The following is a 27353-nucleotide window of genomic DNA, read 5'->3' as shown; positions in this document are numbered from 1 at the left end:
CCGCCCTGAGGAGCCGCCGGCGGCGCCCGGAGGGACAGGGCGAGCCCGCGCTGAGGAGCCGCCGCCTCCTCCTCAAGGCCGCGGGGGATTCAAACAGGCCGGCGGGCCCAGCAGCTCCCCCACGCGGGTGTTCCCCAAGCGGCTGTTTCCTGCGCGGCTACCGGGCGGGAAGGGCCGCAAGGTGGCCGCGAACCCTCAGCACCGCGGCGGCCGCGCCGGGGGACCGCGCTGGGCTGGGGGACTGCACTGCACTGCACTGCACTGAGAGCGCTGGGCCGTGAGGGCGCTGGGCTGCGGACGGCGGCGGGATGGGGACAGCGCCTGCCCGCACGTCCGCCGTCACCACGCCCCCGCCGCCCCGTCGGGCCGGGCGCTGCGGGGCGGGCGGCCGCGGGCAGGTGGGAGTGGAGCGGCGACCGCGACGGGGCGGGACGGGCCGGAGCGCAGTGAAATCTTCCTTTCGGATTTTCCGGCGGGCGTGACTCACCGCAAGGGCCGGGGATAAATACATGGGCCGCCTACCTGGCAGCAGCACAGCGCTCTCGGAGCCGATTCCCGCAGCACGCAGCCCCAGCCCCGCCGGGCCATGCTTCTGTCCTGCGCCCTGCTGACCGCGCTCCTGGCTGCCGGCCATGCGGGTGAGTGAGTCCGGCCACCGCCATTCAAACCAGCGACCGGGTTTCTTTCTGCTTTTCAGCTGCCGGATGGATCTATTTTTTAACTGTTCTCGTGGTTTGTCCAATGGTTGTATGGTAGGAAGGACGCCAGGCTTCTTCTGGCTTGTGTGAGATGATCCAGCCCTTCTGAGGGGGGGTGTTGCTGTCAGAACACACAGAGCAATTCCTCTCCTTTCGTTAGTAACTGTGACCTATGTGAATGTGTGCTCGTGTGTGAATGGTGCGTGTGAAAGGATGCTCTCTGTCTTCCTGGTAAGCACCAAACTTCAGGGCATTGTCTGCCTAAGTTTGAAAAGTTAGTTTAGCGAAATCCCGTAGCTGTTTGGGACGCTAACCAGAGCATTTGGTTTCATTCCAGCCAACCCTTGCTGCTCAAACCCCTGCCAGAACAGAGGGGTGTGCATGACAACGGGATTTGATCAGTATGAATGCGACTGCACGAGGACAGGATATTACGGAGAAAACTGTACGACGCGTGAGTATATTAAATACCTTTCCGTGGGGATGAAACTTCAGAATTCAGTTCCAGGATTGCGGGTTGTTCTCACTAGCTAACTTAAAATCATCTTTCTGTCTGCTCGCAGCGGAATTCTTCACGTGGCTGAAGGTAACGTTGAAACCGTCACCAAATACTGTCCACTACATCCTCACCCACTTCAAAGGAGCCTGGAATATCATCAACAATGTTCCCTTCTTGCGAGATGTTATTATGAGATACGTATTAACGTGTAAGTATGAGATCTCTCTTCTAGTCCTCTTAACCGGCAGGAGCTACTCGTAGGACTCCAGAACATTGCGCTTGATTTATCTGCTAAAACGCACCAAGGCAAAAAAATGCCAAAGAACGTGTAAGATTTCGGCATGTCGCAGACTTCTGTGAAATGTGCTTTGAAATGGAAATGAGTTTTTCTCTCTAATAAAATCCAGGATTTTGCTAGCATGACCTTTGCCCAAACGGCTCGTGGCTAATAGTTGGATCCAGTTGATAATCCGTGACCCAATCCTGTTATTCAGTAACTGCAATCCCACTTAACATCAATAACTGATAAGTGTGGAATTTGTCAGAGCAACTGCTGGCAAAAATATACAGAAGAGATCTGGCCCTGTGATTTACATTTGAGACCAAAATGTACAGTTTAAAAGAAAACTAAATAACTTTTTTTTTTTTTGTCTTTTCCAGCCAGGTCACACTTGATTGACAGCCCACCAACCTATAACAGTGATTATAGTTACAAAAACTGGGAAGCTTATTCCAATCTCTCCTATTACACAAGAAGCCTTCCACCAGTAGGACTTGACTGCCCAACACCAATGGGTGTTAAAGGTAAGGAATAAACCAGATACATAATGCTCGCTTCTAGGAAATCCTACTTATCGTTGTAGAACATACAATGAAAACTGCTTGTCTATAACTTTTTTTTGGTGTAGTTGACTTTAAGTATAGCCATGTTTCAGACAGGCTATGTAAAGACCTAAAAGATAACTATTCTGGTTCTTGCTATTGAGTTACATGCTAAAAACAGCGTATTTAGAAGTTTCTAATAAAATGAGGAAAGCGAGCATAGAAAAGCAGATAGTCCCCTTTATTTGTGTGCCGCTATCCTTCAATAATACACTGAAAGTCTTAAGCCTTTTTGTTGTTAGGAACAAAATTAAGTATTGCATAAATACCATTGTCTCAAATATCTCACTCTCTCGCAGGTAAGAAAGAGCTCCCAGATTCAAAGCTGATTGTGGAGAAGTTTCTACTACGGCGAAAATTTATTCCTGACCCTCAAGGCACAAATGTGATGTTCACGTTCTTTGCCCAGCACTTCACTCACCAGTTCTTCAAGACGGACCACAAGAAAGGACCTGCCTTCACCAAAGGCCTCGGCCACGGGGTACGATCGGAGTAACTTGATCTTAGCTCTGTAACCTGAACACAGCACTTAGTTCTCAGGAGCTCCTGAGCAGCTCGGATGGTACCTTGCAGGCTGTAGGTAAACACGGTGGCACGTCCTGTGCAACGCTGTTTGCCACAAACCTGCTGTAGCTTCTCCTTAGGCAAAATTCCAGCACTCGATAGCATCTCTTCCTGGGTCAGAACTGCTCACGTGCTTCTGGTTAAAGTCTCTGCACAGTGATCTGGATGTCTTTTTGTATTCTTCTCAAGAATTTGCTTTCACCTAAGGCGTGTTAGATACATTGCGGACTCTTGCTGGCTCTGGGCTATTCTTGTTGGTTACAGAGAGCTGTACCTAGCACTGTAAACTATCTTGTGTGCTGCTAATTGGAGAGACTTAGTTTAAAAAGAACTTTGAAAGCAGACTTGGATTTAGGTTCTTTACAAAACAGGCAGTCTTTAGACAAAAAGTTCTTTAATATGTGTGTGCGTGTCTAAAACGTAAAGCTATAAAATATGTGTGTATATACAAAGAGCTGTCTGTGTAATAGAAAGCTGCTGACACTTTAAACAGAGTCCTCTTAAATTGCCAGTCAGTTTTAAAACTTGCTCTTATGCAGAGACGGCTCCGGTTGCCAAGAAATAATTTGGCTTCATCTTAAATATCAGTGCATGATACTTATAAGGTAACACTAATATAATTTAAAGGTAAACATCTAAGGGACAAGATCCTGTTGGCATCCATAGAAGTGGGACCTATCCTAAAATAGCAAAATATGCGACTTGGCTTCATCTTCCAAATGCTTTTATTTTATAGGTTGACTTGAACCATATTTATGGAGAGACTCTGGAGAGACAACTTAAACTGAGGCTTCTAAAGGATGGAAAGCTAAAGTACCAGGTATGTCTTATCTCAAAATTCCTGCCTTGTTGTCAGATGAGTTATTTCCTAAAACTAGCACTCTGTGCACGGTGTAGTTGATCTAAAGTCAGAGTCAACAGAGTCAGAGTCAACACAGCTTAACTCGTAAGCATCATAACTTATGACTCTCGCTATGTTCTTTCTTCCTCCCCTGGCAGATGATTGACGGAGAAATGTATCCCCCAACGGTGAAGGACACCCAGGCAGAGATGCTCTACCCTCCACACGTGCCCGAACACCTGCAGTTCTCTGTGGGGCAGGAGGTGTTTGGTTTGGTCCCGGGTCTGATGATGTACGCTACAATCTGGCTGAGGGAGCACAACCGGGTCTGTGACATCCTCAAGCAGGAGCATCCAGAGTGGGATGACGAGCAGCTCTTCCAAACAACTCGACTTGTGTTGATAGGTGAGTGTCCTTTTTACTACACACAGCTATAACCTCCTCTTGAGTGTGACGCTTCTGCCCGTTACCTACTGTGGCTGCTGTAGGTGTAGTAAAGAAAAAGAAACTATAACTTAAGTTGGTGTGTCAGGGCATAGGCCTGAGCCTTTGTGACCTGTCACTGGGACTTTGTAATAAGATACAGCTTCCCCCCAGCTGTGCTCAAGACAGAACTGAAGAAAACTGAGCTAAGTGATACTTAATTCCCTTATGTGGGGTTAACAGAACCGAAAGCAGGGAAAAGGCAGGATGCTAAGGTTCATTTCTCAGGGAGAAGTCGCGTGAGGCTACGTCATGACCTCAGACTCTCCCATCTTGTGGGGCGTTTTGTGGGTTTTTTCCCCTGGGGTTGGGTCAGTTCAGGCATGCTTTAAAAGAAAGGCTGTGATTAAGTCTATAGTTCAGGAAGTTATGCAGAATTTAGTTTTACATACTTCTTCTGTCTAATTGTCTGCTCAGTGGTATTTAATCTTATGTAAATGGTGATGAACACTAAGCTTGTAAAAAAGACCTTGCTCAAACTGTGACTGAAAGGGCAAACCAAGGCGGTTGCGCTAAGCAGCTCGGGAGCTGAGAGTCGCTTTCAGATTCCAACTTTCTTCATCATCCCCTAGTTCTCTCCCAGAGAGCATTGTATAACTGAACACAATGTAGACAATGTGTTGTATTCTGTGGAACATGCAAGGAAACCTATCTCCAGGAGGGAAGCAGGCTATGGAAAACACTTCTCTGCTCTTAAGTGCTGTTCCATCCCTTGCATAAAATTACATGAATCATTTTCTAGAAGAGATAACAGAATGTTAGTGTGTGTTATGCTGATCACTATGGTGGTGTGGGGGTTTTTTTCAGAATAATTGAGCAGTGGTATTTCCTCTCGGAGCAGGATAACCACCCGAAGGTTCTTAGGGGACCAGCACTAATATTATCTTCTGTTTCACTGGCCAACAGGAGAGACAATCAAGATCGTTATCGAGGACTATGTGCAACACTTGAGCGGCTACCACTTCAAACTCAAGTTCGATCCAGAGCTGCTGTTCAACCAGCGGTTTCAATACCAGAACCGCATTGCAGCCGAATTCAACACTCTCTACCACTGGCACCCGCTTCTGCCCGACACCTTCCAGATCCACGACCAGGAATACACTTTCCAGCAGTTCCTCTACAACAACTCCATCATGCTGGAACACGGCCTTTCCCACATGGTGAAATCCTTCTCCAAGCAAAGTGCTGGCAGGGTAGGTGCTCTTAAATTGCTAGTGAACCAACAGGGACATGATCTGGGGGTGGGACGAGGGGCTAGAATAAAGCTATCCAAAATTAATCATTTACTATGAAGGTACAACTTCCTCACGACTCTGATCGGGAGATCTTACTACCTTTTATCTTTATTAAATAGGTCGCTGGTGGGAAAAATGTTCCTGCTGCAGTACAGAAGGTTGCAAAGGCCTCGATTGACCAAAGCAGACAAATGAGATACCAGTCCCTGAACGAGTACAGGAAACGCTTCATGTTGAAACCATTCAAATCATTTGAAGAACTTACAGGTAACAGTTTTCATCATTTCTAACAAGCAAGGGCCCCTGTCTTAAAATGGCTAATAGAGTCCTGCAATGGACTTGAATGTGATAATGTTGCGATGAAAACAGGATTTATTTTTTCCACTAATGGTTTTTACCCTTCGATAATTACAGGAGAAAAAGAAATGGCGGCTGAACTGGAAGAGCTTTACGGAGACATCGATGCCATGGAGCTGTATCCAGGCCTCCTTGTAGAAAAGCCGCGGCCAGGCGCCATCTTCGGCGAGACGATGGTGGAGATGGGAGCGCCCTTCTCTCTCAAAGGACTGATGGGGAACGCCATCTGCTCCCCCGAGTACTGGAAGCCGAGCACCTTCGGCGGCAAAGTGGGCTTCGAAATCATCAATACCGCCTCCTTACAGAAGCTTATCTGCAACAACGTGAAAGGCTGTCCCTTCACCGCCTTCCACGTCTTAAACCCCGAACCCACAGAGGCCACGATTAATGTTAGTACCTCAAAAACAGCAATGGAAGATATCAACCCCACACTGCTTCTGAAAGAGCGATCTGCTGAGTTGTAACAATCCACCTATTTATTTATTTAACTGCATTATTTATTCTATTTATGGCTTCAAGTGCTTAAAACCAAAAAAACTTGAGCGTTTTCATGGTAGGGGTTGCCCTAGGCTCCCCTTCCATTTACAAAAGGGATTTTGTGTGTCTGAGCTCGACAGCGGTGAATCCCTTGTTTAAAGTCTTCTGTAACAGAACTATGTATTCCAAAGTGGACAAAGGTTCCAACTTTTTTTTAATGTTGTTTTTAATACTTGACAAAGGGTCTTCGTGGGGTATTTTTTTGTCTTTTCACTTGATAGGTCAAATAACACTAAAAAAGTAAGTTATTGCCTACGCAGCTTCTTAAACTTGAAAACAGGCCACTGAACTAAAAGTATAAGAAAATTTGACCTAGTGAAAACTGCCAGAAAAGATTATGAATTCAGTATGAGCATTCCAAAATTAACAAAAAATACAAATACTTGAGACTCATTTATTTATGTAAAGTCAGAAAATGCATTCCATTTATTGTTGATACTACCTCTCCCTCATTGCAAATAAGGCACTTTGTACAGTAACTTATGTTGGGTTTGATGTGTAAATCTACTTTCATGTGGCATTATACTTTTTTAACTTAATTATTTAAAGAAAACTCTACTTGTTCTTGAAGCATATGTCACAGAAATATTATTTGTGTAAGAGGAGGATGATAATAAGGTACTGAGCTTAGAAATAACTGACTCAGGCTGCAATACAAGGCTGCTTGTATTTTGGTATACAGATGTTTTATTGTGCAAGTTTGGGGAGGTCTTAAACTTAGTCGGAAGTCTTAGTTTTCTTTCAATAGCTGTAGTTCTCTGGTCTACTTGATAATATGATTTTAATCTCACTTTAAGGACAGATGGACAGCGTAGCTTTAGTTAAGGACATGACTATAGTGTAGCTCTGTGTACCTGAAGCACAGAGGTTATTAGGGAATAGTGAAAAGCTGTGTAAATACACAGTGGGGAAGTTAATACAGAATAGATCTCTCAAAACTTCAAGGCACTGAGACTTGAAGGTACCTTGTCTCTATCTACACATGCTGTACTCGTGACTTAGTTCTATTTATTGGGGGGAGGAGGGATGATCTTTTATTTATAACTTCTAAACAGAGGCATTTTAAGTAAGTGGCTTAAGCTTAAATAAAACTGGCTAGCTAGCACAAAATCTCCTGGACGTATTTGTCCTGGTCCAGCACTAAAACATAAGAAGTTACACAGGATCTTGTACCAGCACTTCAACCTTTGCATATAAGGGTATCTTTTTTTAATTTCTAGAGAGGAAATGTAGAAGATGATCTTCCCATAAAAACAGCTGGGGAACTATAGGTAAAAAGAAAAAGTCACTTCAGACTGGAATAGAGCAGCAACCTGGTATTCTGTGCCCCTGCCCAAAATTCCTTGACTACTTGTGGAAAAGGACTTGAGTTTTCTGTCTCATCTGAATCTCAAATGTGTTTAGAGGCTTGCGCACTGTAACGGCTCTGGCACTAGTGTAGGCGGACTGTGACTTCTGTTGATTTGTTTAGAGACACCGGTTACCTTACGCTCTCTAAGTTTGTAATTATTAGCACGAACAGCTGGATCGAGCCCTCCTGTAGCGATCGATACCAGGGACTGATTTGAGGTGGTCTCTGGTATAAATGCTCTGGGAAAAAGAAGGGCATCTACTTTTCCTTTTTCTATTTGAAGCACGAAGAAGGGAAAACCTTCGGTAACCTTATATTAAAAGGTGGTCAGTACTGTATTTGCTAACAAGTGACAACTGCCTGGACACTTGTTAAACGTGATTGTCATCCAGATCCATCTTTGGGACACACTTCAGAGCGCCCTGCTGCCCTTAACAAGGAAAAGTGTCTGGCTCGGAGTCGAAGGGAGACAAGTCTGGACAAATCTAGTTATTTTGGGGTAGGTAAAGAGGAATTCCTCAGCCCACGTCACTGGAGCTCAGTTAGAAGCCGCTTCAGAAAGGAATCGTGTTCACTCTGCATTTTGTTGTACTCTGCAGCCACATTTCAACAGTCACTTACCTGTGACCCAACCTGCTGGGTTTGGCTGGGTTCAAGTTGCTCGTGATAAATGTGTATCGTTGAGATTATTTATTGAAAATTCTGTGAATTGTTTTTCACTTTATTTTTGTAGGATGAGAATGTTTTTAAAAAGCAAGTGTTTATATAAATAAATTGAAAACGTTACCTACATGGGCTCATTTGCGTTTGATTTCCTTCAGCAATGTTCTGTATGAAACAATTAGTTTGTCCTGCTTGTCAGTCAAAATGAAACAGAGAATTCCATGGAATTACTAACACCTCTTAACAAAACCAGCATTAAATTCTGTCCTACCCCAAACCCAAGATGCCTGTAGGTTAAATTGTCCAAGTACAGTTATTTTTTCCAGCAGTGAAAAGGGATTTCGCTGTTTGCAGCAGTGAAGGTGCCGGCAGTGCTCTCTGGGGTACCCAAGGGCTTCCGAGGGAAAGTGCGCTATTGGAGTTGCACTGAGCTAAGACTGTCCCAAACAACAGTCCAGAGACATTTCTCTCTGAGCTTAGTGTGCTCCAGAAGGAGAAACTGCCTTGGGACACGAGAACCACCGGGTTTGTGTGGTTTTGGCCCTGGGAGCTTGTCCCTGCTGTCCCACAGCAAACTCCAAAGCTGTTCCAGCCACTTCTTCGTTGATGCCATTAACTGTGTTGATCGAGCACCTCTAGGGCCACCCAGGCTCGTCCCTGTGTTTTCGTCTTCGATAAGAGAAGAGGGGATCACACACCCTGTATTGCCTCAGTCAAGCCCCAGCACCTCCACAAAGCCACTGACCAAACGTCACCTCCAGCTCCGCTCTGTGCTCAGGTCCCCGCTGTCACCCCAGTGCTGGCTCCAAACCCTCCACCACTGCTGGTCTGTCCTCCCACAGCCCCTTCCCAGTGACCAACCTCATCACCTTTACCAGAGTCACCTTCCTTCTAGCTACCCAAACCCTCTTTGGTCCCAGGCTCATCGCAGTGACCCACCCTGGGAACATGACTGTCCTCCTGCCCTGCAGCTCCTTTCCATCCTCACCAGTGTGCAGTTCCCATGTATTCCTATTGTATCCAGACACCGAAACCCCTCCAGCAACGCTCCTCAGCTTCAGACTCAGCCCTGACCACTTCAGGGACTTTCTTCAGCCCCCAAACACAACATCCTGAGGGCGCATCACTCCAGCCCTGGCTGCACAGGGAGGCACCTGCAGATCATGTGCGAGCAACCTGGGGCTTTTCTCTTTAGTAACCGGTCAGCTCCTTCACTCTATGATTTAATTCACATTTCCTACAGCTTTCTGCTTCAAGGGGAAGTCAAGCGAGGGAGGGAGTGAAGATGGGGCCGGTCACGCCAGCAGGGGGTGGGGATTGGCCGTGACATTTGGATGTCCACGGAGAAGGTGTTTTGAGTGACTGCTGCCACAATTAGGGAAGGGCCAGCCCAGATGGATTTGGCGCACGACGGATGAGATAGCTCCATTGTGGAGGAGCTCCTCCTTCCCCTTAGGCAGGGGCAAGTCCTGATGATACAAACAGCAAGAATGTTCCTCCGAGGAAGCCTGCCCTGTGAAATACTTGCTCTGCAGCCCAGGTTGAGGTAACTGTTTCACCCACGGCAATATGATAAAGGAGGGGCTCAGCATTTCAGCCCTACCCTTGGAGGCAAGTGCATCAAGGATCGTGAGATCAACGTGCTTTGGGAGCACCCTCCGCCATCACCTTCACTGAGGCTTTTGCCATATGTCATTTGCTCACAGGGGACTTTACCGGCACTGATCCCCGTGGGGATCTGACCAGGTTTATGACTTGCGATTCACCGGCTGGAGGTGCGTGGACCTCCACACTGGAGCACTCGTGCTCCCCAGGCTTTACCCGCCTTGCAGGAGACATTTGTACCACCAAGAAGACATCTCTGTGGCTTTCAGCATCGAGCTGGAATAGTCAATGGGTAGTTTGAAAGAGGCGACCATCTCTGGAAAAGCTTATTGCAAAGGTGCGCTCTTTCCTTTGGAAGACCAGAAAGCAAAACAAAACTCCTGCAAGTTCTACCAATACATATATATATATATATATTGAACAGAAGGGAGCAGGCCATAGCTATATACTCTAAAGATGGAAAAGGAGAGATCCTAACCTTTTTTTTCCTTCTGCTAAAAGGCATGAAAAGAGCAGAAATGCAGTAAAAACATCAGATGGAAAAAACCTCTCCTTGTTAAGAGCTGAGTGCTCCTCTTCCCGTAATGGGGAGTTTCAGTGTGCACGTAGCATTATACTGAGAGACAACATGATTGGTTTCAAATTGTACTTTTTTTTCCCCTGATACTTATTTGGTCAAATTAGCACAAAATCCGCTGTGACTCCTGTGCTTACTTACTCTCAGTGCAGACATTTTCATTAGCATTGGCAAGAGTCTGGTCACAACCGAAAAACCCAACCACTCCATTCTTCCTCTGCCACCCAGGAATCAGACAGACAAAGCAGATGTCAAGAAAGTGAGAAAGGAAAAGGTAACACACAAAAAATGACAAATTTTCCCTCCTGGGCTTTTCTCTGGCTGAAAAACCTGAGGTGGTACTGAAAATCACAGCGTTCACTTACATGGACGCCACAAATTTGGGGCAAGAAGGAAAATGAATGTTCAAAGCATCGATTTTCAAAGCAACCCAGTGCAAACAGCTGAGGATTTAGCCCGTAGCAGGGCACGTCTACGGAAAGTTGAAAATAAATTGCATCTTCTAACCAGCTGTAATCCGGGTATTCTTTTTCCTGTTAATTAGCAGCTGTTACCAGAATGGCAGTGGGAAAATAAAGAGTGTTGCATAACTAGGAGCATCCTGCTTTCAAGTGTCTCAGATCTTTACTTAATACAGTAGCAAAGTTCATGCTTCTGTCTCGGGATAAACCCAAAAACCCTCACAAAAAGGAGGATCCTGCAGGAAATGCATTCTTGCCCTGCACTTTATTTTTTTCACGGTAACCAGGTGTAGCTCATTACTTCAGGCTTACACTGTAGTGGATAAAGGTGTGTGCAAGCACCCTTGTCCAAACCTGCCCTGATGACAGGTAATTTTTACACCCATTCATTTTCTGCAAAAGGCCTGCATCGATGGTAGAATTTTCTATGGGAGCACACGAAACGTTTTAACCACGCAAGTGAAAGCAATGGCTGTGACGCCGAGCGCGGTGGCTGGAGGAGGCGCCCTCCCCAACACCACGTCGGCTAATCTTGCTTTCCCCCACACCGTGAAAATCTACCCAAAGACAATATTTTCATAAGCGTTCATCATAGTGCAAGTCATACCGGCTGTTGCACGACGCCGTAACGTATGGTTGCTAATATGGATATCTCTAAGTTTATGCTGCTGGGTCTTCTAAGACACAAGGTGAGACCCACACCCTGAGCAGCAAAGCTTTGGTGTAAAAACCCAGCCCCACGAGACTGCAAAAACATCAGTTGTTCCAGATGATTTTAAGCTTTGTTGAGCCGCGACAGAGCAACAAAACGTGACTAAAAGCCGTGACGCCGACTCCAGATACGTTCTCCAGCACCTTCCAAAACTTGCCCTGCGAACTGACACAACTCGAGATGCTTTCAGTTGTGGCTTTCCAGACGGTTGCCTAGACAATCTTAATTAATCCTGCCTAACAAATAATGACAGAGTTGCTAAGTAGCAGTCACAAGTAATAATTAAAACACAACTGCGTTGAGCTTGCTCAGCTGTGAAATACTAGTTCTTACATAAGGCCGGGACGTAACACGAGATGATCCAACCACATCTTGGAGAAGCTGTTAAAAAGGTTTTATGACCAACGAGGTGGGGAAGCGGAGACCATTCCTGAGATTGTTATAGTGCAGAGAATTTCAGTGAAATTAGAAAGGGACTGACTTTTCCCAGTGTCTAAGAAATTTCTAGAATTTCAGGCATATTTTTAGCCCCAAAACAACAAAATCAGCCTCTTTTTGCTGCTTGCTAGGTGAAATATTTTATTGTTTGTCACCATAACTGACCCAGTCTTAATGGTAAACAAAAGACTTCCAAACTTGACCATGAAATGGAAGCTTTCTCAAACAAAATATATAAAATGATCCAGAAATAAAAGGAATATGTGCCTCATTTTGAGGAAACTTTTAGGAGCCTACAAGCAACCCCTGTAAAGACCAAGTTAGTGGCTCCGATAATTGCAAAACAAATGTCCAAACATTGAACAGGGGATGGGACTTTGGTTTTGGTTTCTGCAGCTCTTTGGCACTTGTGAAAACATCTCTGGAGATCTTTTTGTTACTGAGGTCCAGGGCTCCCCGAGCGCTCTGTGTCACCGAGCAAGTAGGTGCCAAAAGTTTAAGGCTTCTCAGTTACAATATCACTTTAAATAATGTATAGGAAAAAAAAAGAGCAGGCAATGGTTTACCAGTAAGCCAAGGTCAACGCCGTTTCACAAACTGATTTTGAAAAGCAACAGCAAAAATTAAAACAACCAACCCATCGGTTTCTCAAATGAAAACTTTGCGAAGAGAGAATTAAAATCCCCAAGGTTCCTCATTTTTTAGGAAGATTATTTCCTCTTTAAAGTCACTTCTGCGGTCACCCTTGGTTGCAAATATTTGTCATAACTCCCTTTAAAGCTTCTGTGCAAACAAGTAAACATTTACCACCATCTTCCGAAATATTTGCTTATTCCAGTCAAGTCTACAATGACTTCAGCTGTCGCATTAAATTTTACACTGGTGATGCTGCATGATTTGAATAATGTTGTTCTGCTGCAAACATCATTTGCAAAGTTTGTCCTTTCATAGGAACAAGTGGCAGTTATTTTAACAGTACCTTCCGCTCTCTATCTTCAGTGGGATGCAATGGAGAGGTACAAAGCCTTTTTGCTACATAATTTGTGGGGAAAATCATTAAACAAAAAGCCAGGACCTTGGGATGCTTAGTATTGTGAAAAAAAATGAAGAAAACTCTTCTGTAACTGCGTATCAGCTTTAGAACTGAGTTCTGAAAAACTGAGTTTATCTGCATCTCCTGACTCTGCAAAAATGGACAAGGAAGCTCACGAGAAAAGGTTCCCTTGAGATTTCTGTCACTTCTGCTTTCAGTCATAGTGAGATAGTACATGATGAGCATCTAATACAGGATTTTATATATATATATTTTATTTCTTCTGCTTCACTTACATACCAGGAACCAGAAGAGAGACTGAGGAACTATTTGCTTCAGCACTTTCATAATGAGAAAAAATTAGAGAGAAGGATGTACTACTCCCCATCATATTAAATCTGCTTGCTCATTTTCAGTAACTGTGGAATTTACTGGGAGAACTGAAAGTCAGAAAAAAAAGGTAAATTTTCTTGAGTGACTAATAAAATCTGTATATATTTGCCTCTAGCTCCATTTTCACAGGAAAGAGCTTCCTTTAGAAAATAAGTTCCATGACTGATGATTCAGCACATGAATGGGTAGGCAACATGGGAGATGACGACTAAGATTTCTTATGATTAAATGGCCATAAATGTGCCCACTGGAATAAAGCTTTGAAAGAGGAATCTGTCATCAGATTTTAGGCTAGTCTAGATCTGTGTGATTTGCATAAAGCCAGCCCCACCTTTCAGTTCACCGTCATGCTCAGTTCTTCTCAACTAGGGTCAAGTTCTCCCTACTCTTATATTCATGTTGAGTCAAAAAGAATTTAACCAAACCGTAGAATTGTTTAGGTTGGGAAAGGCCTTTAAGATCGAGTCCAACCTTTAACCCAACCCTGCCAAGTCCACCTTGAAACTATGTCCCTAAGAACCTCATCTCCATGTCTTCTAAACACTTTCAGGGATGGTGGCTCCACCACTGCCCTGGGCAGCCTGTTCCAATGCTTAATAACCTTTTATGGGGATAAATTGTTCCTAATTTCCAATCTAAACCTCCCCTGGTACAGTTCTAGAAGTTAGAATAAACATCTTCTAAGTTTTAATCTTCGTGGTTTAAAACACTTCAGAGCAGCATATGATAAGATTTCTTCTAAGCTTCTTGTCTAGTATTTACACAAGAATATATTATAAGAAAAAGAGCTGTTTTCAGTTAGAATAGAGTGTAACATAGGAATGTTGCAGTGAATAAGAGTAAAGTTAATGTTTAAAAGAAATGCAAACCTATTAAGATAAAAAAATGCATATTAGGCAATAAATGGCTTCAGCTCTACTTCACAATGATATCAAAAGTTAGAACAAGTGAAATGAAACCAATTTTAAAATAAATGTATTAATGATAACAGGGGCCTTCAATAGGAAAAACCCATGAAAGGGCAGAGCAAAGGTTCCCTTGGCTGAGTTCAACATTTAGATAAGCAACAGAATATTTCACCCTCACTTTTTTGAATTTTTTTAAGCACATTTCTAATCTACTTATAAAATCCCTACATGACTAGCCAAGTTTTAACCCTCCCATCAACACAATCCTTAAACAAAAAAGCCCTGTTTGCAGACACAATAATAAACCAGGTCTTTTCAGCGGCCGTGGACCACGGCCAGGGCTGCAAAACTCCCTCATAACCTTTTTCGAGCTGGGCTTGGACTCTTCCTGATCTCAAACAAAAGCATCTTTAATGGGAAGTTTATTTTGCTTAATAATATGAAGTGTATTGAGCGGACTCACGATGAGTAAGGGGTGGACGTGTGGAGCCGCATTCATTCAGAACTGGAAGACGCGTTTCCCCCCGCCGTAGAAAATATGAGGTTGTTTTCAATTCTTCCGTATTCTGGGAAGCACAGAAATGTCTCCACTTGAGTCCGGTGGAAATTTTTGGACAAATCAGGCTTTTGTCAGAATGTAGTATTTCTATGGAAACAAGCCAAGTTCAACTGAACTGTTCTTGGGAAATATTTCTCAGGTCTAGCAAGGAATTTCTTGGTCAAAACCCAGCTGAGATCTTCCCTCTTCCCTTTATCTGATAGATCTTGTGGAAGTTCATCCTCAATTTGAGGCTCTGGGCAATTGCTTGGGATAAACTTTCGCAATGCCTCAATCCTCCAGGTGAGGTGCCAATAATTCACTGTTGCAGGATCACTCTTTCCCCACCAATTCCTTCCTTTCATTAAAAAAAATATACAATTTTAAGTCTCCATTTCTTTTCCACCATAAAATGGGAGAATTTTTGTAGGATGACAAATCCTTTCCTGCCTAACGCTAATCCATGTAAAAGTTTTCTCACTTCATAAGTGGCCTCATGTTTCACAGAATGGAATTTGCCTGCAAAAGCAGCTTTCCTGGAAAAGCAAAACATGGAATAACCGGTTTCAGCAGGAACGTTGATTTTTGGATTGGAAAGTTAATGAGACATTACAATTATAGAAAAGATGCAATGATTGACCAGTCGTCCATTGCTGAAATGCTTCGGAGAGTCCCTGGTTGTTGGTGAACCTCTCAAAATCTCTCCATACTCTAAATTATAATGTGGGTGGTTCTAACCAGGTCCATAAAATAGCAGACAAGTAGAATTGGGCAGGTCCTCAAACCTGGTTCCCAACCTCCCACGGGGTCATCCACCTTTTGGACGGATGCAAAGAGCGGAGTCCAGAGCAAAGCAGCCCTCTTGTTTCGCAAGAGGTCAGGGAATTTTTTTGGCAATGAAAGGAAGCTATGAACATTGTACAAGGGAAGTCTGTAATAGTTATTGGGGCCAGTTGGCTGATAAAGCACCATCTGGACGGGATAGCAAATCCCATTATGCTCTAAAAAGAAGGGCCCTGATGAAAATACAGTTGTACCACGTGAATGATGTTGCTTAAATTATCACAGAAAAAAAAGGTGTTTAAATGGCATCTATAAGTTGTTTGGGGGATGGAAGCCTAAGGAAAGGCTTAGAGATATTTGATAACGTCCTCAAGTGAACTGGGACAAGCAGAAAGCTTTTAAAATTCACCCCATATGCAAAATAGAGCCATTGTCAAGCACGACAAGTCATGTTGGCAGCACAGCAAAAGTGCCTCTGGGAAGCAAAACAAACACATTTGAATTGACTAGGGGAAAAAAAAAGCTATTTGTTTGTTCTAGACTATTATGCTAGCCTTTCTTACGCAGGCTTGTGAAGATAAAGTGACCAACCAGTCAACTGTTTGTATCAAACCCGTTTTAGCCATATGCGGCGTATGTGACGCACTTCAGGGCACACAGGAGCAGGTCACAGAGGTGCAGGCTTTGGATCACAACACGTCTCCCTCCTCCTCCTCCTTCCCAGTGGCTGGCGGAAAACAGAGCACTGGAGTGCTGGGGGTCAGGCCGGTCCCGGACCCAAACCGTGAGCCATCGAGCAAACGTCAGCCACAGAGCAGCCCCCATGCGTGACACCGGACAGCCTTTTGTTTGACAGATTCGGGCTGCCTGTGTGGTCGGAAATTATCTCAGAGTTATGAGAAACTTGGCGGTATAAACCAAAAAATCACTTTATGTGACACGATGGTCCTTGGGTGTACCTTGGGTTTTGACTGCTGCCCCAGGAGCCTGCAGAAGGGTGCTAAGTGCTGGCTGGTGTACTTGTAAGACAAGCTCATCATCTTTGAAACATCATGGAGATCAGGGAATGACCCAGACAACTGAAAAGGCAAATGTTGTTCCCAGCATATGTTACACTTATCTGCAAAAAAGGAGGATGGGGGAAAACAAAGGCCAGTCATCCTCTCTTCAGTCCCTGGAAAGCCGTGGAGGAAGCATCTTGGAGCACAGAATCACAGAATCGCAGAATCGACTGGGTTGGAAAAGACCTCAGAGATCATCGAGTCCAACCCTTGGTCCAACTCTAGTCCGTTTATTAGATCATGGCACTAAGTGCCATGTCCAATCTCAGTTTAAAAACCTCCAGGGACGGCGAGTCCACCACCTCCCTGGGCAGGCCATTCCAATGCCTGACCACTCTCTCTGTAAAGAATTTCTTTCTAATATCCAGCCTAAATTTCCCCTGGCAGAGTTTAAGCCCATGCCCCCTTGTCCTATTGCTAACTGCCTGGGAGAAGAGACCAATCCCCACCTGGCTATAACTTCCCTTCAGGTAGTTATAGAGAGTGATGAGGTCACCTCTAAGCCTCCTCTTCTCTAGACTAAACAACCCCAGCTCCCTCAGCCTCTCCCCATAGGTCTTATGCTCAAGTCCCTTCACCAGTCTTGTTGCTCTTCTCTGGACTCGCTCCAGCACTTCAATGTCTTTCCTGAACTGAGGGGCCCAGAACTGAGCACAATACTCCAGGTGTGGCCTCACCAATGCAGAGTACAGGGGAAGGATCACTTCCCTTGTCCTGCTGACCACGCTATTTTTGATACAGGACAGGATACCATTGGCCTTCTTGGCCACCTGGGCACACTGATGGCTCATGTTGAGCTTCCTGTCAATTAGTACCCCCAGGTCCCTTTCTGTCTGACTGCTCTCCAGCCACTCTGCGCCCAGCACGTTTCTGAACATGTCAGGGGAACAAGGTGACTGGGAACAGCATGGGCCAAGCAAGGCTGAGCTGTGCTGGACATCATGCCAAGAAAGGCCTTGAGGTGCTGGAGCGAGTGGAGAGAAGGGAACGGAGCTGGTGAGGGGCTGGAGCACAAGTGTGATGGGAGCGGCTGAGGGACCTGGGGGGTTCAGCTGGAGAACAGGAGCTGAGGGGAGACCTTCTGATCTCTGAACTGCCTGAAAGGAGCTTGGAGCCAGGGGGGGTTGGGCTCTGCTCCCCAGGAACAAGCGCCAGGACCAGAGGAAACGGCCTCAAGTTGCACCAGGGGAGGTTGAGGTTGGATCTGGGGAACAATTTCTTCCCCAAAGGGCTGTGGGGCATTGGAACAGGCTGCCCAGGGCAGTGCTGGAGTCACCATCCCTGGAGGGGTTGGACAGACAGAGATGAGGTTCTTAAGAGACATGGGTTAGTGCCAGTTAGATTATGGCTGGACTCAATGATCTTAAGGGTCTCTTCCAACCAAAATGATCCTATGATTCAAGGCCAGCTTCACTGCTCGGCTCAGTGCCTTTTGTGGAGTGCCACGAGCATGCTTGATGGTGCATCAACTCACGTCACTGCAGTGCACTGGAGGAAACCCAGAAATAGCTCATTTCAGGTGGGGACATTTTGGAAGAAAGATATGAGGAAGGGTATTGAATTGTGAGCTTGTTCGTCACATACTGCCAACACATATATGATAATAGACACTGCTGGATGGAAAAGTAATTCAGGAGTCCATAAGGCCTTGGCTTGTGTTTACTTTGGCCAACAGCAATTGGGCAGAGCTTGCAAGGACCTGGCCTAACATGTTTAATTCCATCTGTGGCTATCGTTCATTAAACTCGCTTATGCGTAGATTTCTTCTATATTTGAGTATGCATAGCTCTGTGCCTTGCTTGTGTGTTAATGGGTAACTCCTGGGAGCTAACAGCACTCTGAAGCTATAACTGCTTCCGCAATTGCAGGAGAAACATCTCAGCAGCCTTTCCTTAATGACTATATACGTTTCCAAATGTCAGCTCTATGTCGTCAACTCTCCCACCTCTTCCGTATGTGCAGTGCTCCATTAATTATTGCTATTTATATTGTTGTGCTGCCCTGAGGCCTCCACAGCGAGCAGTTTTTGTGGCCTAGAAACACAAGAAACAACACAGACCCTCATGTGAAGGGTTTTCTTTTCAGAAAGACATGACACAGCAGGGAAGGAAAGCATCAGAAGCGTGGTGGATTACTTGTGTTGGAAAAAAGGACTTGAATCACAAGGAGTTGAAGATGGAACAAAGGGAGGTGATGGGGTAATGGGAGGAAGAGGAGAAAGGCAGTGATGAAGTAAAGAGATAGCGTAGGAAGAGGAGAAGGAAAGAGAAAGAGACGGCAATGAAGGATGGCAATGGAAAGGTCCAGAAAGCGGAGAAGCAGAGGAGGCACAGCGTGAGGTGGGGAAACAGGCACCGCCAGTGGACATCACTCGCTGGCCAGACTCCCAGCTGTGCAAGAACCTGACATCATGCTGGTCTGGGGGAGGAAGGGGCGGCAGATGTGACGTGGACCTCGGCTGCAGCTGAGGACAAGCCCCGGGAGCAGGCGTGCTCGCCCAGCACGTCTGCGGGGCCAACGAGGGGACACGCTTCCCACTCTCCCTCCTCTGCCTCTGCTTTCCTGCTCTTTCCCCTGCTTCTTATTTCCTTTTTCTTTCCCTTTTCCCAAAGAGCCCTTCCACATGTTGATTGCTCTGCCAAAGAGGTTTCTCCCCAGAAGGTGACAACTCAGGTCTGACCAGAAAAGGTGGACCAGGAAGGCCATGAGGAAAAGATTTAGGAACACCCTCCACAAAGTAAGGAAAACCACTCCAGATTATGTGTTTTAAATGATGTTTAAATCCTGGATGTGCCTGCAACTCCCCACAGAGCAGTTCCACATTTGAACGCTGAGCTTACTGGACCAGCTCTGCTCAAAACTCACAACCATTGCCAAAGGATTTGAAGGCAAAGGCCAGCTTATCTCTTTTAACAAATGCATTTGTCCCAGATTAACCAGATCGCTTTCAGATTAAAGCCACGTGAGGGGCCTCGGGTGTTGTAGTCACTTTCCTATGAGCACAACAGATTTCCCAGCTGCAGAGAACATCTGGAAGAGCCCTTCATCCTGCTGGGGGCCGGGAGCTCCCCAGGTCCATCAGCAGGAGCTCTTCTGTTTGCAGCTTGCTGCCGAGTGAGACGTGCTAGGAGACTGCTGTAAGAAAACCCACATTTATGGAGTCACTGTGCACCAAGATAGGGTGTAAGGGGACACTGAGGATCACAGTATCACAGTATCACAGTATGTTTGGGATTGGAAGAGACCTCAAAAGATCATCTAGTCCAATCCCCCTGCTGGAGCAGGAACGCCCAGGTGAGGTCGCACAGGAACATGTCCAGGCGGGTTTGAATGTCTGCAGAGAAGGAGACTCCACAACCTCCCTGGGCAGCCTGTTCCAGTGCTCTGCCACCCTCACTGAGAAGAAGTTTCTTCTCAAATTTAAGTGGAACCTCTTGTGTTCCAGCTTGATCCCATTACCCCTTGTCCTATCATTGTTTGCCACCGAGAAGAGCCTGGCTCCATCCTCCTGACACTCACCCTTTATATATTTATAAACATTAATAAGGTCACCCCTCAGTCTCCTCTTCTCCAAACTAAAGAGACCCAGCTCCCTCAGCCTTTCTTCATAAGGGAGGTGCCCCACTCCCTTAATCATCTTTGTTGGCCTGCACTGGACCCTCTCCAGCAGTTCTCTGTCCTGCTGGAACTGAGGGGCCACAACTGGACACAATATTCCAGATGCGGTCTCACCAGGGCGGAGTAGAGGGGAAGGAGGACCTCTCTCGATCTACTAACCACCCCCCTTGTAATCCACCCCAGGTACCACTGGCCTTCCTGGCCACAAGGGCCCAGTGCTGGCTCATGGTCATCCTGTTGTCCACCAGGACTCCCAGGTCCCTTTCCCCTACACTGCTCTCTAATATGTAATTTCCCAACCTATACTGGAACCTGGGGTTGTTCCTGCCCAGATGCAGGACTCTACACTTTCCCTTGTTAAATTTCATCAGGATTAGAAGGAGGTTTGTGGCAGGGTTGGTAGGAGATGTTTGTCGCCTTCTGGACTCTAGAACAAGCTGGAAGTGTTACATGGGGGTTTGAAGACCCACAAAAATTACTGATGGGTGGGAAAAGTGATCATGCTGGGGTAGGTGGCATGTGCTGTTCTTCCCCAGGCACCAGCGCAGGGGATGGGTACAGGGCTGGAAGCACCCCCGGTCTGAAACAGCACGTGCATCCTGGAGATATACAGATGAGACCCGAGCGTTTCTACTGATCATTAGAGACCACGTCCCGTAACAGAAAGATTTTGTGTTACAAGCCCCATTTGGGGCCGCTCCCACTCAATGTCAGGTCCAATGGGGCTCCTTTTGACGAACCCCAGAGCTGTTTCGTCCCCGAGGAAGGAGGTGAACCCACCGTCCCCCTCCCGTCTGATCCTCCTCCTCCTGCTGCTTTGGGAATGTGACTGAGCTGTGACTCAGAAGATCCAAAAAAGAACCTTTTCTCCCCAATGTAGTCAGTGGACAGAGCTGTGCACCTACAAAGAATGATTCAGAGAACCTCAAGTGTCTAAAGCCCTTTGATATTTGGAAAATCTTCCTAAATTGTAAAGCTTCCTATGGCCGCCTAAATTGTCTATGACTTGCACTAAAGCATAGGAGGGAGAAAGATGGACCGAGTCACTTGATAGTGAAAGAATAAGAGGAAAATTTCATGATTCCTCCTTACACAATGTGGAATAGCGAATTCCCTGGCTTTTAGAGGGTTTTGTATGCATAGAATAACCCCAAAAGACAAAAATTGTAAAGGCAGAAACTGTTTCTGTCCTCTTAGGCGTTAATGCTGTCACTCAAGCACGAAGAAAGCACCCAGCGTAAATCATTTTATAACAAGGAGTGTAATCACATCATCGCAAGCCAGAACTGTGAAATCTCCAATATGGAGTGAAATCCCTCAGGTGTGCAGCCAAAACGCTGCAAAGTGGCGGCTAGGAAGACTTTGTGAGGGATATGCAGGCTCAGACAGCCAAGAGTTGTGTTATGATGCTGGAACAGCTTTTTGCAACCACATCTGTCTTCATCTCTCTCTTGAGTGGTGGCGCAACAGCGCACTTGGTTCCAGCAGTTCGGAACGGCAGCGATGATTTCTTTTTTTAATTTTTTGAAATTCCTGGCCTCTGACATCGTCTGGCAGTTGTTGGTGAAAAGGTATGACTTCCATAAAAATGCAGCTGTGCGCACTAATTGTTTTTCCATTTGCTTCTCTGCTCGTTGAGATGCAGCGCGAGCACAACAGTGCCCAGAGCGCTAACGCAGGACAAAACAGCACTTTGCCTTCAAGTCCATGAACAAGAAAGCTTTTAGTAACCCAAACTAATGATAGCTGTCCGGCTTCATGTAATCTGGCTATCACACTTTTGTCCTTTATCATCCCCATTTGAAAGACTGTCTTTCCTAAATGAGAAGTACCATACTATAGTATATATCATAAGGACGATGTACACATTATAAACTAAATTAAAATTCAAACACGCACCAAAGGGCTTGTAATGATGACACCTGAAATGTTTTTCAAGACTGTAGCGCAGTGGATTACCTATGAAATGTAATTACATTACATATGTAAATGTAATCCACCGTTCTGGACCCATTTCATTTCTATGCATTCCATACATTAATAGTCTGAATTAAAAGAAACTCTAACTTTCACAACTGATTCATCTGTCTTCTGTGAATCATTAATCCTGACCTTCTTTTACCAGAAATGGACATCAGGTCAGTCCAACAGACATCTTAGGTGTGCGTAAGCAAGTCTAGCAGCACAAGGCAAGTCTGAATCTAAAGTCTGAAACCTATCCAACTATTCCCACTCTCATTCCTGATGGGAAACCCTGTTTCATTGGTATTTATCAACCCACATGCTGAAATGGAATAATCTATACCTGCTTCTTCATAAGCTTCAATCCCTAAATGACACATCAGGGACTGGCTGACTTCTGAATGTGATGATAGAATTAAAAAAAATTCCTTTGGTTGATCATAATTTTAAATGCAGGAGAAGACAACAGAGACCTGAAGTAATGAAGGAGAATGAGAAAGAAGGAGAAGGAGAAAAGGAGAAGGAGAAGAGAAGAAGGAGAAGGAGAAGGAGGACAAGAAGGAGGACAAGAAGGAGAAGAATGAGAAGAAGGAGAAAAGGAGAAGTATGGAAGACAGCAGGCTAGTGGAAAAAAGGCTCATAGCAAAACTCAAGCTGAAGCTCAGGAGGTCTCTAGTCCAACCTCCAGCACAAAGCAGGTCAACTCTGGGGTCAGCCCAGGTTGCCCAGGGCTTGATCCATGACGCAGATATGACCGGCTGTGTTTGGAAGGTGACTAGCACCGGAGTAGTCACTGTTTCTCACTACCCAGCTTGAGAGCTATTCAAATTATCTGATGCAATTTTAAAACAAGAGGATGACTTTTTCCACACAACTTATAAAATGACCCAACATTTTGCCACCGTATACTGGCAAACCTGAAGTATAAATAGATGTAATAATTAGTCAGATTAATGGCAGAAGGGTATTCATTGATTAGTAACCATAAATAGATGCAAGTCAATATGGTCACCCATACGCTATGGCGCTCCGGTAGCGTATCCCTCGATATGCCAGCAGAACCAGCCATGCAAGTGACAGCAAAACATCAACCCTGGGATGGGAACAAAAGAAAAATCCTTCTAGTAAGAATTGCTGGTGCAGGTAAAGAATCAACAAATTCAAGCGTCTGCAACATCAGCTTTTCTGATCTCCTAAAAGCCATTTCCAAGGCAGAGAAGTGAGATCTGACGCCATCGCAGGGCAGGGGTTTCATTTTGCAAGGACGCTTGTCTACGTGGTCACAAACAGCCCCAGGGAAAGTCCATTATATGCCACCAAGTTACTACAGAACTCACATTAGCTCACACAAAACTTTAACAAATACGTATTTTAAGGGCTTAACGTATTCACAAAAGTATTGTTATGGTGACAGGCTATAAAACTGTGCAATAACCTGCCAAAGGAAATTTTGGAAATATTCGCATCTGAGTCATCTCCATCGAGGTCATGAAATGGAGAAAGCCTTTGAAATGAATTACTGTTTTCTGAGCTGGAAAAATGGCCAACACCCTGCCACACACGCACACCAATGCCCAGACAAGATCTTTCCCATCACTCACTATTGTTTTTCTGTCATTGTCACAGAACCGCACCACTGACTCAGCCTTGTTGGATGGCCGAGGGTAAAGACTGCCACATATGGCACATCAAAACTCAGCATTTCCAATTTGCACAGAATTTCAACATTGTCCATTGGCGTCCAGCTTGGTTTTGTTGCAATTCAAAGAAAAATAATCTCTTGAGATTTCCTGTAGTGTAGAAATTCTGTAAGAAGTGCCTTCAGAAATGCCCACATCAGGAATAATGTAAGAAATAATAGTGGCTGGGATCAGTAGCTGTTAAAAGCTGTATTTCATCATCTTGTTGCTATGGTCACACAGTAATGATGCAACCCTACACTCTCTCATAACAAGACTTTCTACGAAAAATTATTTAATTTAAATTCTTCTTCACATTCATGTGTCCACCTACGACTCACAAGGACAAAGCAAGATTTAGGAAGCTGTTCTAACACGGACCAAGAAACTGTATGTTTTTATATACAAATTAACATTACACAGTCTCTATATCTCACAGGTATCCTGGTTAGAATATATTTCAAGTTTTCAAAGATACCGAGCCATTGTCTAATAGCCCCCTCTCCAGCAGATATTAGCAGGTAAACAAAAATGTCTGATTTCCAGTATTTACATGGTTAACTGTGCGCATGGAAAGTAATTCAGTCCTCTGTGTCTGGAAAGCCAACAGAAATAAGTGCATAGAGTATAAGAAAATATCTGAATTATCTGTCCAAGCACCACATACTCACTCTAGGAACAGAAAAAAAATGTTCGGAGGAACTCACTCCCCCAAGAGATGGAAGGTGACAGAGCACAGAAAATCCTTTAATCCTTTAATCTACCTGAACATATCCTTCCTGAACATACCTTCTGTCAATACAATGGAAATGAAAATATCACACACCGAGCAGCAGCACAGGACTGTTTACTTTGAAAAGGAACTTTGCAAACCTGTGAACCATTATCTTCTGTTCTCCTCAGATTTTTGGCACTTATCTAGTGACTCACAGATTAGGTATGTAAACATGGATGAATCCACTATGCCAGAGTGTATGCAAATAATGTATCTTTTTCTCTAATTTACCATTAAATACAGCATGTAAAGGTCACCATGGCCCTAGAAAATTGTCCAGGGATATCTGCCCAGGCCTGCAGAGTATCAACAGCATCATGTAATCATGTCAGAGTTAAACTCTGCATTCTAGAATAAACACTTTTTAAGACTTTTTTTTCATGTGTAAGCAAAGTTTCCTATGTTTCTTCACTTCTATAAACACCAATGGCAGTTATAAATACTCTCTCCTGGCAACTTATGATTCAGGAGCACTACTCACAAATGAATACTCATCCAAATGTCGTCTCGAATATTTGACAGGGTTAATAGCCAGGTGAGAAGCTGAAGACATTGTGCTTTCACGGTACAACATGGAAAGAGAAATTCAAGAGTCACAATGTGCTCTTAGATCTGAACACAGGAGGAAATCTCTGCCTTTATGCTTTTTCTCTCTGCAAAACCGAAATTCTCACCAAAATAGACCGTGTGGTTTGGGGATGTGGTAATCCACGGCAGCCTTGTCTAGACTGAGCTCCAGACCCAGAAGGCAGAGTCTGAGGGACCTGCAAACATGGCCCAAGCACGCGGGGATGGTGACACAGAGGCCCCAAGGGATATAGAGGGCAGGGAGAAGAGTTTCTGCACCTCCATGGGCAGTAGAAGGCTAAACAACGAAAATGTGGGCCTGCTGCTGAATGGGGCAGATGATTTAGGGACAGTTGATGCAGACAGGATGAGGTACTCAATGCCTCCTTTGTCTTGATGTTCACCAGGAAGGTCTCCCAGGTTGTGAGCTTAGAGGCAGGGTTCAAGGAGAAGGGGATCTAACAGTGCTGGAAGAGAATCAAGTCAGGGTCTCTTGAGAAATCCCAGCCCCTACGCGTCCATGGGACCTGAGGGGTGGCATCCACGAATGCTGAGTGCTGGCTGGTGTACTTGTAAGACAAGCTCATCATCTTTGAAACATCATGGAGATCAGGGAATGACCCAGACAACTGAAAAGGCAAATGTTGTTCCCAGCATATGTTACACTTATCTGCAAAAAAGGAGGATGGGGGAAAACAAAGGCCAGTCATCCTCTCTTCAGTCCCTGGAAAGCCGTGGAGGGAGCATCTTGGAGCACGTTTCTGAACATGTCAGGGGAACAAGGTGACTGGGAACAGCATGGGCCAAGCAAGGCTGAGCTGTGCTGGACGTCATGCCAAGAAAGGCCTTGAGGTGCTGGAGCGAGTGGAGAGAAGGGAACGGAGCTGGTGAGGGGCTGGAGCACAAGTGTGATGGGAGCGGCTGAGGGACCTGGGGGGTTCAGCTGGAGAACAGGAGCTGAAGGGAGGCCTTCTGATCTCTGAACTGCCTGAAAGGAGCTTGGAGCCAGGGGGGGGCGGGCTCTGCTCCCCAGGAACAAGCGCCAGGAGCAGAGGAAACGGCCTCAGGTTGGACCAGGTGAGGCTGAGGTTGGATCTGGGGAACAATTTCTTCCCCAAAGGGCTGTGGGGCATTGGAACAGGCTGCCCAGGGCAGTGCTGGAGTCACCATCCCTGGAGGGTTGGACAGATGGAGATGAGGTTCTCAGGGCCATGGGTTAGTGCCAGAGTTAGATTATGGTTGAACTGAATGATCTTAAGGGTCTCTTCCAACCAAAATGATTCTGCGACCAACCTGGTTGCTTCCTGTGGTGAAACGCTTCCATCTGTGAATGCAGGGGGGGCCGGGAACATTCTTATTCCACAAAGGCTCCTGCAGTGGGTACCACAGGAGTCTGCCCTGGAATCTGTCCATTTAATATCTTTTTCCATTATCTGAAAGAGGAGGCAGAGCACTCAGCTCACAGAGTCTGTGCACATGAAGATGAAGCCAAAGCCCTTCACAGTGGTGCACGGCAGAAGGTAGAAGGACAACCAGCCTAAATCCAAACAAGAGATGGTCAGACTGGATTCAAGGAGAAATATTTTGACCATACAAACAGTCATGTGTGGTAGCAAGCTGCCCAGAGTGTCTGTGCAGCCTCTATTCTTGAAGGTTTTCAAGCCCCAAGTGAATAAGTCCCTGTGTAATCTGCTGTGAATTCAGTGTTGACACTTGCTGTGAGCAAGAGAGACCTCCCAAGGTCCCTACACCTCGAGTGGTTCTATGAATTACTGAGCATTCCACATTATTTATGACAAAAACAAGGAAAAATGGTGGATTTTACCTACAAGATTGTTCAGTGCTTGAACTCTGAAGATTTCTGCTGTGGTAGAAAAACTACTGTGAATACCGAAGAAAAAATTCTAGGCTTCATTTTCATGAATTGACTACTCAACTCATTGAAAGTCTATTTTACTTCAGGTTTCAGCCAGTATTAGTTAAATATACCTTGTAAGGAAATTGTTGGATTTTTGTAAAGTTCCAGCTGCAGAAGCAAAAATCACTCATATTTGGAATTGATTTATTTAAAAAAAAAAAGTAACAATGCGTTCAGATAGAAGAGAAGCATCCCTAGGCTATGGACGCTAGTAA

General features: G+C 45.2%; 1 protein-coding gene across 1 annotated transcript; it reads left to right on the top strand.

Moving 5' to 3' along the window:
• Positions 1–527: 527 nt before the first annotated feature.
• On the top strand, positions 528–8233 carry PTGS2 (prostaglandin-endoperoxide synthase 2). Its single transcript, XM_082053853.1, has 10 exons — positions 528–638; positions 1036–1152; positions 1262–1405; positions 1858–2001; positions 2379–2560; positions 3380–3463; positions 3643–3889; positions 4874–5160; positions 5322–5469; positions 5617–8233. The coding sequence occupies exons 1-10, from the start codon at positions 587–589 to the stop codon at positions 6021–6023; spliced, it is 1812 nt and encodes a 603-aa protein (XP_081909979.1). The 5' UTR covers positions 528–586; the 3' UTR covers positions 6024–8233.
• The last annotated feature ends 19120 nt before the right edge of the window (positions 8234–27353 follow it).

Source organism: Streptopelia decaocto, assembly GCF_964273445.1.
Source record: "Streptopelia decaocto genome assembly, chromosome: 5".
Lineage (NCBI taxonomy): Eukaryota > Metazoa > Chordata > Aves > Columbiformes > Columbidae > Streptopelia > Streptopelia decaocto.
This window is presented reverse-complemented; position numbering and strand designations above follow the sequence as displayed.

Coding starts and splice junctions, on each gene's coding strand:
- PTGS2 (XM_082053853.1), top strand. CDS start 587: ATGCTTCTGTCCTGCGCCCTGCTGACCGCGCTCCTGGCTGCCGGCCAT. Junction 2,002..2,378: donor AACACCAATGGGTGTTAAAG/GTAAGGAATAAA, acceptor ACTCTCTCGCAG/GTAAGAAAGAGCTCCCAGAT. Junction 3,464..3,642: donor ATGGAAAGCTAAAGTACCAG/GTATGTCTTATC, acceptor CTCCCCTGGCAG/ATGATTGACGGAGAAATGTA.